This window comes from Loxodonta africana, chromosome X (genome assembly GCF_030014295.1).
Source record: "Loxodonta africana isolate mLoxAfr1 chromosome X, mLoxAfr1.hap2, whole genome shotgun sequence".
Lineage (NCBI taxonomy): Eukaryota > Metazoa > Chordata > Mammalia > Proboscidea > Elephantidae > Loxodonta > Loxodonta africana.
Genome location: NC_087369.1, coordinates 79,675,163 through 79,688,694, shown reverse-complemented (window position 1 = coordinate 79,688,694; position 13,532 = coordinate 79,675,163). Strand labels below are relative to the sequence as shown.

Sequence of the window (13,532 nt, the reverse complement as noted above, 5' to 3'; positions counted from 1 at the left end):
AAGATTTCAACAAGCAACACATTAAATTCAAAAGAAATCCTAAAAAGCTATAATTAAATAAAAAATAATTCATTCTCATTACTCTATCCTTCTACCCCATCCAATGAACAGACACCAAAGTTCCTAGGATTTTGCCCCAAACCATCTAACAAGGACACGAAAGTGCCTGGCTAGCTAGGTTTAAAATGCTTGCTAAATTCAGCTACCATGTCCTTGGGCTACATGAAGTACAGAAAAGCCCTGCACACTCACACGCTCTCATATACGAAGCTCAGCTCTAGGGGGTAAAACTGTAAAGAAAGCTTAAAATTTTTTTTTAATTCTAAGCTTTCAAAAAAGGGTGAGCTTAAAGGGTGCAGCCGCTTTGAGAAAAAGTCCAGCAGTTCCTCAAAATGTTAAACACAGAGTTATCTTATGACCCAGCAATTCTTCCCCTAGATATCTACTCAAGAGACATGAAAACAAATGTCCCAAAAACACATGAACGTTTATAGCGGTGTTATTCGTAATACCCAAAAGGTAGAAACAACCCAAATGTCCATCAACTGACAAACGGATAAAGAAAATGTTGTATATCCATACAGTGGAATATTATGCAGCCATAAAAAGGAAAAAAGTACTGATTCATGCTACAACATGGATGAGCCTTGAGAACATTATGCTAAGTAAAAGAAGCCAGACACAGAAGTTCACATATTGTATGATTCCATTTAAATGAACTGTCCAAAATAGGCAAATCCATAGAGACAGAAAGTAGATTAGTGGTTGCCAGAGGCTTGAGGGAGGGGGTTGGGGGTGACGGCTAAAGGGTACAGGCTTTCTTTTTGGGGTGATTAAAAACGTTCTAAAATTGACTGTGGTAATGGTTGCACAACTCTGTGAACATTCCAAAAACCACTGAATTGTATACTTTAAACGGGTAAATTATATGCTCATAAAAAATGACAAATAAGATTCCATTTCACTTGAATAAATGAGAAATGCCTGTTTATTGCACTGATATCTTAAACCTGCATACATCTGCTATCAAGTCAAGCACACCAAGTCCCACCTTTTGGCTCCTCCTGGCTGCCACCCCCCCACCACCACCACAATATCATTCCCTAGTAGTCTTCCTAAATCCGCTTTCCTTCTGCAGGAGAGGGGATTTCTCTCAGGCTTCCAGCAGTCTGTCTACCCCCAGGTACTTCGTCCTTCAGCACAGGAGTTTGTGAAAGTCAATACTAAAAAGCTAAGATTTGGGAGTTGGTTTTATTCCAACTAAAGGGTCTCACAACAGTATTTTTTTTTTTTTGCTGTCTCTAAATGTGTCTGGGGAGGGAGGGAGGGCTCACAATTTCTCTCCTGTGCTGGGAGGTAGTTGTAGCATAGTATCAAAAGCCTGGACCTGCAGTTCTCAGGAAATTTGACTTCAAACTTTAACTCTGCCCCTTACCGGCTGTATGAACCTTGAAAAAGTCACTCAGCCTTTCTATCCTCACTTCTCTCATTTGTAAAACAGGAATACTGTAATACCACTTGTCCCATAGGGACATCCTGAAGATTAATGCTTCCAAAAGTATCCGAAACACAGAGATAGATACTCAACACTTCAATTAAAAAAACCATGTGTCAGGCTCTGGACGAGGTGCTGGAAAATAAAGACGAATACGATAGCAGCCGCCTTCAAATTATTCGCAGTGGAGAAATGCTATTGATAAGAATTCATTTTCTTCCTTCCTTACCTTGGCCTTTTAGGATGGCAAGAGGAGTTTCAGAGCTTTAATTCTTTGCCTTGGTATACTTTCACCTCTGTGATCTCAAGAGGTCATGATGATAGGGTTGTTGTTGTGTGCCACTGAGACAATCCCGACTCATAGTGACCCTATATGACAGAGTAGAACTGCCGCCCCATAGAGTTTATTAGGCTGTAATCTTTATGGGGGCAGATCACCAGGTCTTTTCTCCTGCAGAACGGTGCTGGTGGGTTCAACCACTGACCTTTCAGTTAGCAGCCCGCCTTTCAGTTAGCAGCCTACCTTTCAGCAAGCAGCTGAGTGCTTAACCACTGTGCTACCAGGGCTCCTTGATGATTGGGTAGCAGCTATTTTTACATCCTTCATTCTTAAACAGGGGGAGATAGGGATGGCTACTTCATTGTTACGGGGAAATATACCTTTAATGCTTTCAAGTTATTGTCAACACAGATCCCAAACTCTTTCAGGCCTTACCTGAAAGTGTTTCCACAGTGAAAGTATGCTTATTCACCAACTTAAAATGACATACGAAAAACTCTCATTCTCTCTATATATATACATCTACATATCTCTCTCTCCTTGTACCCCTAGCCTGTATGGCTGTACATTCTGGATTTACAATTCCAGCTGAAAATACTGTTCACAAAGGATCAGGTCCCCGTTTAGTACCTAAGTGACCAATTTTTGGCTCACCTCCTGATTTTCGGATCAGATTTTACTCTGAAAACAAAAAGACATTCCAGAAAAATACTAGCTCAGTTTATAAACAGAGGCTAACACAAAGTAACTGGGGGTGGGGGGTGTAGGGGGTCAAGGAGATGTTCATAAATAAAAATGTTATAATACAACACCCATCCTTCCCTTGATGGAGCAATTCTACAAGTCACAGAAAAATATTTTTCACTTGAGAACAGACTGAAAGAGAGCCTTTGCCAAGAGACAGTTATTTAAATTTTCGAATTGAATTTTAAGCTGGACTGTATGAAGAAGAATGTGGCATCAGGGTTGAAGGAAGACTCATTAACAACCTGCAGTGTGCGGATGACAAAATCTTGCTTGCTGAAAGCAAAGAGGACTTGAAGCATTTACTGATGAATTACTTATGGATTACACCTCAACATAAAGGAAACAAAAATCCTCACAACTGGATCAATAAGCAACATCATGATAAGCGGAGAAACTGAAGTTGTCAAGGATTTCATCTTACTTGGACCCACAATCAACGCCCATGGAAGCAGCAGTCAAGAAATCAAATGACATATTCCACTGGACAAATCCGCTGCAAAAGACCTCTTTAAAGTGTTAAAAAGCAAAGATGTCACTTTGAGGACTAAGGTGTGGTGACCCAAGCCATGGTATTTTCAATCACCTCATGAGCATGTGAAAGCTGGACAATGACTAAGGAAGACCAAAGAAGAATTGATGCATTTGAATTATGGTGTTGGCGAAGAATAATGAATACAACACGGACTGCCAGAAGAACAAACATATCTGTCTTGGAAGAAGTACAGCCAGAGTGCTCCTCAGAAGAGAGGATAGCAAGACTTGGTCTTACGTACTTTGGACATGTTATCAGGAGGCACCAGTCCCTGGAGAAGGACATCATATCTGGCAAAGTAGAGGGTCAGCGTAAAAGAGGAAGACCTTCAATGAGATGGACTGACAGAGCAGCTGCAACAATGGGCTCAAACATAGCAAGAATTGTGGGGATGGCGCAGGACCTGGCAGTGTTTCATTCTGTTGTACATAGGGTCGCTATGAGTGGGAACCAACTCAACGGCCTAACAAAAACATACATGCCCTAGAACATCATGCTATTTTTAGCTAATAGATAAGACTGCTCTGTCCATAACAATTTGGAGCAATTAGGAGTGAAACTATTAAACAGCATCTCTCACTGTGGTACCTTATCGTTTAGCACTTCCATTTCTACGTTAATATTTTACAAAGCTTCATCATAAAAATACTTGTTAAATACCTGTTATGGACTGAATTATGTTCCCCAAAAATACGTGTTGTAAATCCTAACCTCTAGGCATGCTTGTGGTTATAATTCCAGTTGAGAATGGGTTGTCTTTGTTATGTTAATGAGGCAGGATTAAGGTATTAGGGTATATTTTGAGCCAATCTCTTTTGAGATATAAAAGAGATTAAACAAGCAAGCTAGGAAGCAGAGATGTGGGAAGAGAGACGCCAAGCCACATGAAGACTGCCCAGGAGCAGAAGCTCAGAAGAGACAAGGTCCTTCCTCCAGAGCTGACAGAGACAGAAAGCCTTCCCCTACAGCTGGCACCCTCAATTCGGACTTCTAGCCTCCTAAACTGTGAGAAAATAAATTTCTGTTCATCAAAGCCACCCACTTGTGGTATTTCTGGTATAGCAGCCCTAGATAACTAAGATAGTGCCCATGCCAGACACAATACAAAGTTCAAACAGAAAGACATGGCTCCTCTACTTAATTATGGGTTTAACCCACCCTAATTTTTTTTAAGCAAACCAGTTATATGGAAGAACCTCAAGGCTGCAGCATTCCCAACAAGTGGCCATCTAGCCCCTAAGTGTCCAGGGGAGATACATGAGGAAGCAACTGTCCTAAACCTATCACCCTTTCACTGTGCATATTCTCTTTATTAAAGGAAGAGGAGGGGTAATTAAAATGATCTAAAATTGATTGTGGTGATAGTTACCCAACTTCGTGAATATACAAAAAGCTACTGAATTGTTCACTTTAAACAGGTGAATTGTATGGTTTGAATTATAGCTCTATAAAGCTGTTTTAAAAAGAAGGAAAAACTGTGTTTACTCTGACAGTTCTGATTAAAGTTATTTTTTAAGCTCTCACACTAAGGAATATCTAGCTAAAGGTTGTACTGGTTTGGCTGGTTTAGCACCTCAGTGGCCACTGTGGTGATCACTCTAACTTTACCCTCCACGTACATCATTCTTTCTCTCCCTTTCTCTAGTCTCTCTTCTGTTATTTCCCAAGCCCCCTTCCTGTTGTTCCTCCACTCTAATTCTGTCTTAGGTCTTTTAGGAATTCACAAGCATGGTTTTGTTCCAACTGGTGGACCCGAGAGCTAGTACAGTCGCTGACCCCTGGAAACTTTACCTCCATGACCTTAAGCAAACCATGTCCTTGCTCTAATGTCGCCATTCTAGTCTTCACAATGAGAGGTTGGACTACGTGATGCTTTGCACCTCTCAGATTCTATGGCTCTAGGTGAAAAAAATCCAAACAATGAACACTTACTTGGCCAATAATATGCAAAGTCTCCGTCATTGTAGCCAACAGACATATATTTGGATTATTCATTTTATAAATACCCACCATGATGCAATCCTCCAAAGAACAATCTTTAATATATTTATAAAACGACCACCATGGAGTCTGTATTTTTTAAAACTAGCACTTTATCAAAGAAAGTTCAAAGCCCAACCTGGAAGTCTTGATAGTCCCTCTGGACCAGTCTCCAGGGGTCCATTTTCAAATGAAAAAAATAAAAGGCTTTTCATTGTTGGGGCCCTGTTGGGATTACCAAACCAAAAAAGAAGTAAGACCAGGGTGGTAGAGCCTTAACAACAATGGTTCAATTAAAGCCTAAGAGAAAGAAAGGCCTTGTTTAGCAAGTGGTAGAAAGACCTAACATAACACAGCACCTCAACATATGTTATAGACTCTCGCTCTCAGAAATACCCTCAGAGAGCAATAAACACTGCAGGAATTCCTTACCCTGGGCAACTTACAGCTTTTTACCTAAACCAGTTACATTCCCCCAGCAAAACTCATAGAAATATGTAGTCACCAGTTTCCAACATACTACCACCAGACACTCTAAATTCACAGTATTGTTTCCATGTGCCCAACATCTGAGAGTAAAACCGAAAGAAACACATGAATTTTTCCTACATACACACACACACACACAAATATGCAAGAGAAACCATTTCCTTTGCACAGTCCTGTTTTCTAAGTTGTGGACAGGCACTGGATATTGATTGCTAATAAAAACCAAATGGTTACCTCTATACAGAGAAGCAAACAGCACACACGTAAATCATAAAACAATAACCCTAAGGTGAGTTCCTTGTCATTAAACTGAACACCAAATATGGAGTGAAATCACTCCAAATGTCTATTTGCATCCCTCTTTCCCACTCTCTGACCAACAAGCTCTGTTAGTCACCTTCCTACACTTCAGTCCCTCATCAAAACAGCCTCCTGCAAAAGGTCAGCAGGCCCCTTCAGGCTTTCCCTTCAGGCTATTGGCTTGGGACTCTAAAGGGGAGTGTGGGGGAGGGGAGCAGAACGCACAAAGGTAGGCACTTCGTTCCCTTTCAACTTTGCGACAGGGCTTCCTGCCTCTCCCCTTCTCATCAGGGAACCAGAGCACCTGCCAGGGAGAGGCCCCTTCCTCCACCTTAGTAACCGATCCACAGGGCCTAGGTGTCTCGGGATTCCAGGCGTTACAGACCAGAGGGACAAAGGCTGGGCTTACCAAGGGGAGGGGGAGGTGAAAGAAGTCGGGAACAGGACAAAAACCCTTGCAAACAAAAGGGGGTGGGGGGCGGCAAAGAGAATACCAAGCCAATCTCGGGTATTTCCAGAGGTAGCCAGGTTTGGTGGAGAAATGTGTGTGGGGGGAGGGGAAGATTTAGAAAATTCCTTCGGGAATAGAGATTAGGGAGCTGCTGGGGGTGCAGCAGCCGGCAGGAAGGAGGCTGAAGGCAAGACTGAGGCCCTGGCGCGAGAAGGGGGCGCATTTCGTGTGTGGGTAGAGGTGATGGCAAAGAGGTAATGGCCAGGAAAGGCCCAGCTGGCGCTCCTGGGGCCTGGGAGGGGGCCCTCAGGAGGGGCTCAAATGAAGGCTGCGCGCTGTGCGGGGGTGGGGACGCGCTGGGAAGGCATTCCGGGTAAAGGGCAGAGTTGGGGGCGCAGTGTTGGAAAAGAGAAAGGCTGAGAACAGAACCGTAGGGAGGCTAGGGGGAACTGTGATGGGGCCTGACCCCTGTCCGCCCCACCTCACCTGGCGCCGGATCGGAGTCCAGGTCTACTTCTGAGAAAGCGCAAGCTCCGGACAACCCCTCCGTCCAGCGCGGGAGACCATGGACACAAAGCGGGGAGCGCGGGAGGAGGGAGGAGGGAGCAGGGAGAAGGAGAAGGGGGAGGGGGAAGGGAGGAGGAGGAGACGCCTGAGGCGCGCACGGGGAGAAGGAGGGGCGCCCGCCACCCTCCGCTTGGGTCAGGGGGCGGGGCGTGCAGCTGGGTGGCCGCTCTCCTCCCGCCCGTGGCCACTCCGCGCGCGGGCCAGCTGGCTAGTGTGTGCTTTTCTGTGGCTCACCTCGGCACCTGGGCCTTGGCTGACTCCAGCCAATCAAAGACCTTCATGTGCATAATCGCCCCTTCACGCCCAACCCTGGGAACTGCTCCCTGAGAATACAAAGAGGGCCCCCCGCGGGGGGAGGGGGTCGACTCCAGATCCCCTACCCCAAAAGCGTAGCACCACCTTTCCAGCTCTTTCACAGTCACCCAGATGAGGGGAGGGAAGTGGGGCTTTGGCTCCACATCTCTCAGATCGGACTTCTCCCCCCACCTCCTTCTAGCCAATAATTACCCTCCCCCTGTTCTTTTTTTTTTTGTTCCAGGGCACACGATTCCAAGTTTTCACCTCTGAGCCCGGCATCTCCCCTCCCCGTTTTGCAGTCTCCCTAATCTCTGTGCTTAATTTCCATAGGCTGCTGCCCACTGCTGGCCTTCTGCTGCACTGCAGCCCTGATCAGCAGGCTCTGCGCGCAGCCTGATCGATGCTCCCAAGCCGACCAAACCAACCTCTGTCCAGAATGAAAACAAGAGAGGGAGAGGTTACTGCACTAGAGTAGAAGGGCTTTGTTACCTATGATGGGAGAAAACCAACACTTAGTAGAAATCTAAACTCCCCAAATAATCTCTTCCCGCCCTCCCTTTTCCTACCTTCTGGTCTGTACTGGGCCACAATGGTGACTGACTGGCCAGCCCGTTTCAGAGCAGCTGCAGCCTGCTCATGAGTTGCATTCCTCAGGTTCACTCCATTCACCTGTACAAAGAGAAGAGCCATGAGCCAGCCCCAGAGCAAGAAAGGAGTCCTCTGTCCTAGCAGTCAGGAGAGGGAGATGGGTAGCCCATCCCTAAGCCTATTCAAATGACTTTCCCAATATCCCATCCTTGCTCTTAAGGGCAGAGACCTAAAGGATACAATATTTATAATGTAATACAGGTAGTCCCCGACGTTTCAAGGATTCCGTCGTAAATTGGCTCTGATGTAAATCAAATACTTCATTTTTTTAGTTTTCATTATTATTGCCTTTTATTATCAGTATCTTTATAAATCCAATCTTTATTTGTCTTTGGGGGTTGGAAACATTACACATAAACTTACAGATATATTTTAATATATACATTCATACATACACACATATATTTCGCCGACTTTCTTTCCATTATCATAGGCTTTAATGATCTTCTTTTGCTAGACATATTATTGGGGGGTATAAGCAGTCCAGGTGTTACAGTGTGAGAAACTTGAGCAACTCGGCTTCAAATTAACAACTGATGTTTCTGACGGAACGAAACGTTGAATAAGATCACACTATAGGCCTGGTCTACAATGAGGTCAGCGTTAGTGTCATAACAACGAAGTCAGAGTCAGAACGGCTGTCAAGAGTGTGCGCAGTCCAATTGTCATATATTGTTGGAGTTGAATAGTGCCCAACTGTCTATCCCTTACGACTCCCAACACCAACACAGATACCAACTTCATTGTCGACCAGGCCACAGCCTGCTATGCAGCAGTATTTTGAACAGTAAATCATAACGTTGAACATCTGCAAGTGAACATCTGAGAATGAGAACATCAGCAAATTATGCGCTGCAACATTATATGTAGTACATATCAATAACGATAAGATGTACAAAAAACAGACGGTTATAAGTGAGGTGTGTCGTAACTCAAATACATCGTAAGTCGGGGACTACCTATAACTATCTTTGTGTGGATCAAGTGTCAAATCAGGGTTAAGAACCAAGGGACATTTATTTCCTCAAGGAAGAGTCTGGTCTTGGTCCCTGTCCCCTCACTGAGGATGTCTACAAAGAAAATGTAAGTTTTCTCCAGCTCTGAGCCCTTACCCCATCTCAAGACATATTCCTTAGCGAAAGCAAGGTCTCCTCTCCTCCCATTTATGCTAGCACAGCTCCCATCCTCCCACCTCTCCTTTGTCTCCTCACCGATAATATCCTGTCTCCCCTGCGCAGCTCTCCACTCAGGTCAGCTGGGCCTCCTGCCAGGATGAAAGAGACAAAAATGCCTTCTCCATCCTCTCCTCCCACAATGTTGAAGCCCAGGCCTGTGGAGCCCTTGTGCAGGATGATCTTGCGAGGCTCCCTGGAAGAAAAGGAGTGGAAGGATCAGGACAAGGTAGATATAAACTGTTGTTACTGTGGGGGCAAGCTTATAACAAGGACCATACTTGCCATAAGGAGTAAAGACTTGAGTCCCTATGTATGATACCCTGTTCCTCCTGTCTTCTCCTGAAACCTGCTTGGCTGCTGTTTTCTGCCAGGTGCCAAGTTTCAGTTCTCTTCCCTCCCTCCTTCCTGAGGGCTTGGAGTCAATTTCCCAGTCCCCTACCCTCTCAGGACAACAAACCACTGGCTCTAGAGGCCAAATCTTAGAGCCCACTTGCTGGTCCTCTTCCTCCCCAGAGTCTCCTGTGCTATCAATCGGTTTGATGGAACCTGGGTCACAATAAGGGGAACCAGTTAGGGGCAGTGGAGCCACCCTGAGGTTGATTACATCCATCATCCACAAAGTCTGTGTACTTACACACGCTCCTCCGCAGCCTCAAAATTTCACCCACTAAATATGACCCCTCCTACCTTCCAACAACATATTTATTCATTAGCTACCACCATGTACCCTTACTAGATGATGTGGGAGACTGAGATAAAGAAAGCCCAGGTCCCCAAAAGGAACGTAGGGGCCTAACTGAAGAAAGGGGACAAGCACATGCAGAATACGACCAAAACAAAATATGTCTAAAGAAGCCCTCTGTAAATGCTCACTATGGTATCAGGTGAGAGCACACAGCAGAAACTGTATATCCACACAACCTGACTCCCAGCCCACTCCCCTGGCCCACCACCTTCACTTGTTGTAGGTAACTTTCATCAGAGGAGCCCCAAGTCCAGGGCTCCTCCTTTCTCACTGCCATCTCGATTGGGAGACTCCGTCCCTGAGTTTCTGATGCTCTTCCTCACCGCCCTCCACTCTTCCTACCTTGCATCCCCTCCAGGCCGCAGGGAGCGGAGCGGCCAGGCCCACCTCTGCGAAGCCCTCCTCCAGGCCGAGGCTGAGGCCGAGGCCGAGCCCAAGCCCAAGCCCAGGGTCAAGCCGGAGCCTGAGAACTTGAGCGCTCTCTCCATGGCTCCTCCGGCGGCTCTTCCCCGTCCGCCTACCTTTCCGGGCTCCACCGCAGTCTGCCCAGCAGTCTACCAGGCCCCACCCCGCAAACCTGTCCCCCGGAACCCCGGCCGGCCTGACCAGTTCCACGGAGGCCGCTGCCGCCGCCGCCGCCGCCGCCGCCGCCGCCGCCGCCACCACCAATGCTGCCGCTGCCGGAGTGGGGCGGGGCAGTGTTCCCTGAGAGGCCACCAAGCTCTCCAGCCCCCCAGCGTCCCGCCAGCCCCAACAGCTAAACTGATTTCTTCTCTAACTTGAAGTGAGAGCAGTAGGGAGGGCTCCAATTATCTCAGGGCAGGAAACCCGGCAGCCCACAACTCCTCAGCCCCCTCAACACTGAACCCCACCCTTTCCCTCCACATTCAGATCTAGGGCCACGCACTCTGCACTCCCCCTGATGGTAGCACTTGTCCCTGCAGCTACATCTGTCCCTCCCTAGGGCCCCAAGGACTAAGGGAGAGCCTCAGACCCAAAGCCAGGACTGATAAGGAGCTTATCCTCTTTGCCATACTACAAAGATGCCTGTGGCCAGCCAGAAACTTATTCCTCTCCTCCCTCATCCCTGGGCAGGGCGAACGTGGGGTGTAGTCTTACCTGGTGAAGTCCTCCTCAGCAAGTATGTGCCTGGGGATAGGAGAATAGCGTGCTGGGGGAACCTGAGGAGGAGCAGGATAGTTGACCTTGCTCTCCACAGCCCCGAGATAACCCAGGCTGGAATTATGGCTTATGTGGTTGTCAGCCAAGGCAGTAAAAGCTAGAATCAAGAAAAGGAGAAAAAAGTTCAGAGACTGCTCCAGGCGGTCTACCAAGGACTTTCCCCCATGTCTCACCTCAAGTCCAAAAGAGACCAAGGGATGCCAATTCCTCAGGCCTCTCCTCCCCATTCCACCCACCCCCCATGTTTCCTCCTACATGGTCCCTTTCTGAATTCTTGTCGCACTCTTGTGAGTCTTAGAAAGAGCTGAAGTCAAGGCAGTCTACAAAGAAAGACATGACTAGAGGTGTGACTAATAATAATCCCTCACATCTCTATAGCCTAATACAGTTTTAGAAGAGCCTTCTTGTCCATGATCTCATTTGATCCTTGTAGCAGTCCTACAAGGAAGGCAGGACATATATCATTAGCTCCTTTTTGCCAAAGTGGAAAATGAAGCCAGGCGAAAGGGACTTGTCCAAGGTCACCAGGCTCTATGGGACAGAGCTGGGATTTGGACTCAGTTTTTTCTGAGCACTAGTCCTCTGCTCCGTCTTAACAAGGGGTATGAACTTCTTCACCACCCAAAACCGGGGGGCAGGGGCTTCAGGCCAGGGACAGAGCTGGATGGTACATACTGCTGGCGTAGTCTGGGGGTGCGTACATGTCGTTGAGGTGCAGGCTGCCTGGCTTGGCCACCTTCAGATAGACCATATCTGATGTGTTTTTCAGTGAGGCCACAGCTTCCTCATGCCTCACATCCTGCAGATTGGTGTTGTTCACCTAGAAGATGGGAAGCCTTAGGGCCAGCCTTGGGAGAAGGAAGGGCCTCTCCAGGGAACCCTGAAGGATGGCCTTTCAGTGAAATTCAATAGTGCTACCGGAAGTCCAAGTATAGTGCTGTAAGGACCAGAGAGGCAGGAGGTAGAGGGTCCCCCCAGCCATGGAAAGAACTAGGGTCTTGGTGTCTAGGTAAACATAACTCAGACGATGCTCTTGAAACTCCTCATGATGCCTGGTCCCTGAGTGAAGTTTACGTGGAGTAAGAGGGTATTGGAGCTTCACCTCCTCACCCTACCGTTTGGGCATCCTGATGAAGGCTGTCTTACCGCCAGCAGCCGGTCCCCAATCTGCAGGCGTCCATCCTTCTGGGCAGCACCCCCCTCAATGATCTTGGTGATGTAGATGCTGTTGTCTCCTGGGATGTGCTGGTTGCCAATCCCCCCAGCAATGCTGAAACCCAGGCCTAGGTGGGAGCCAGCAGGGAGTAGGAAGGGGTCACAAGGAGAGATTAGAGTGCTCATTCAATCCCAAGTCCAACCCTCCCCCCCCAGCCAACTCATTGGCCTCACAGGACCTCCCTCAGGGGTCCCAAACATTAGGCCAGTAAGGGTGAGACCTGAGGCGAAGAAAGAAGGCTGTGAGTTGAAAAGGCGAATCAGGCAAGGAGTAAGGCCATTCCCTTCTAATTCCTACATGGCCAGCCAGCCAGGACCCAGGGCTAGGAGCTCTGGTCAGAGCACAGGAACCCAGACAGCCGCACCTTTGGGCCCTTTGAGCAGGTTGACCTCCATGATGGTCTCTGGTGGGGGCTGTCGCCTCCGCACCACCAACCGCACCACAGGGCCTGCCTCCTTCAGTGCCTCCACGGCTCGGCTGTGCACCACCTCTGACACGTCCACCTCATTCACCCGAAGCACACAGTCATTCACCCTGCAGGGGAAGCCGAGAGGCACAACACTATGCCACCGCCACTCCACCCCCTCTCCCGCCTTCTCCCCTCCTCTTCTCCTCTCTCCCTCCCCTTCCTCCTCTCTCCTGCACCTCCCACTGCCCCTCCCCCTCCCAGATCTGATGGAAGGGTCATCTACCAGTCGGGCCCTCCTCCCCTCATCTTCATCCTGTCCCTGCCGCCCCCACCCTGCTTCCAGGCCACCTCACCCCAGCCTCCCGTCCATGGCAGCTGCTCCACCAGGGATGATCTTGGTAATGAAGATGCCAGGGTCATCTGGGACATGGGGGTTGTCGATGCCACCCGCGATACTGAAGCCCAGGCCGGAGTTGCCCTGCAGAAATGGGTGGAGGGGCACAGTCTATTCACTCAGAGGGCATAAAGGAGAATTTCTGGCACCCATCTTCCCCAACCTCCTAGGGGAGGTTCTCCAGGCCTCAGAAGGGCCATGGCAGGGAGGGTCAGATTTGTCACAAACCTGGTGGCTTCCCAGCCTGTGCTCTCCATTTTGGCATGGAGGCCTCAGCAAACCCCATTCCATCCCCAGTTCCCCAGGCCTCAGTGAGCAAGGTCAATCAATATATGTTAGTAGATTGATTCATGCAGTGATGCAGCCTCTGAGGGCCGCTGTTTCTCCATCCGCTCAATGCAGGTCCTGCCATGAGTCTTAAAGCCAAGGTTCAGGGCCCTCCCCTCTCCTGGCTCGCACCCTCCCTTCCCTCCTGTCTCCTTCCTACCGGCAGACTTACCCGCTCGAGTACTATCTCCTCATACTTGAACATGCTATCACTGCCATTCACCTAGGGGAAAACACAGGCAGTTCCCTGAGTGCTTCCTGACCTTCCTGCCCCCTGGCCAACCTGCCTTTCCCCCAC

General features: G+C 48.2%; 1 protein-coding gene across 3 annotated transcripts in view; it reads right to left on the bottom strand.

Moving 5' to 3' along the window:
* Positions 1 to 10,208, bottom strand: part of DLG3 (discs large MAGUK scaffold protein 3) — a 63,407-nt gene extending 53,199 nt beyond the window's left edge. For 2 of the 3 annotated variants that reach the window (XM_064278514.1, XM_064278515.1), the window contains exons 1-3: positions 10,049 to 10,208; positions 8,998 to 9,154; positions 7,705 to 7,807 (exon numbers count right to left, since the gene is read on the bottom strand). In XM_064278514.1, the coding sequence (XP_064134584.1) occupies positions 7,705 to 7,807; positions 8,998 to 9,154; positions 10,049 to 10,194 (406 nt within the window). In that variant the 5' untranslated portion in view covers positions 10,195 to 10,208. Of the gene's footprint in view, positions 1 to 6,760; positions 6,869 to 7,704; positions 7,808 to 8,997; positions 9,155 to 10,048 lie in introns of those variants that run through there. The other variant, XM_010592727.2, reaches the window with a different exon arrangement.
* Between the last annotated feature and the right edge of the window lie 3,324 nt (positions 10,209 to 13,532).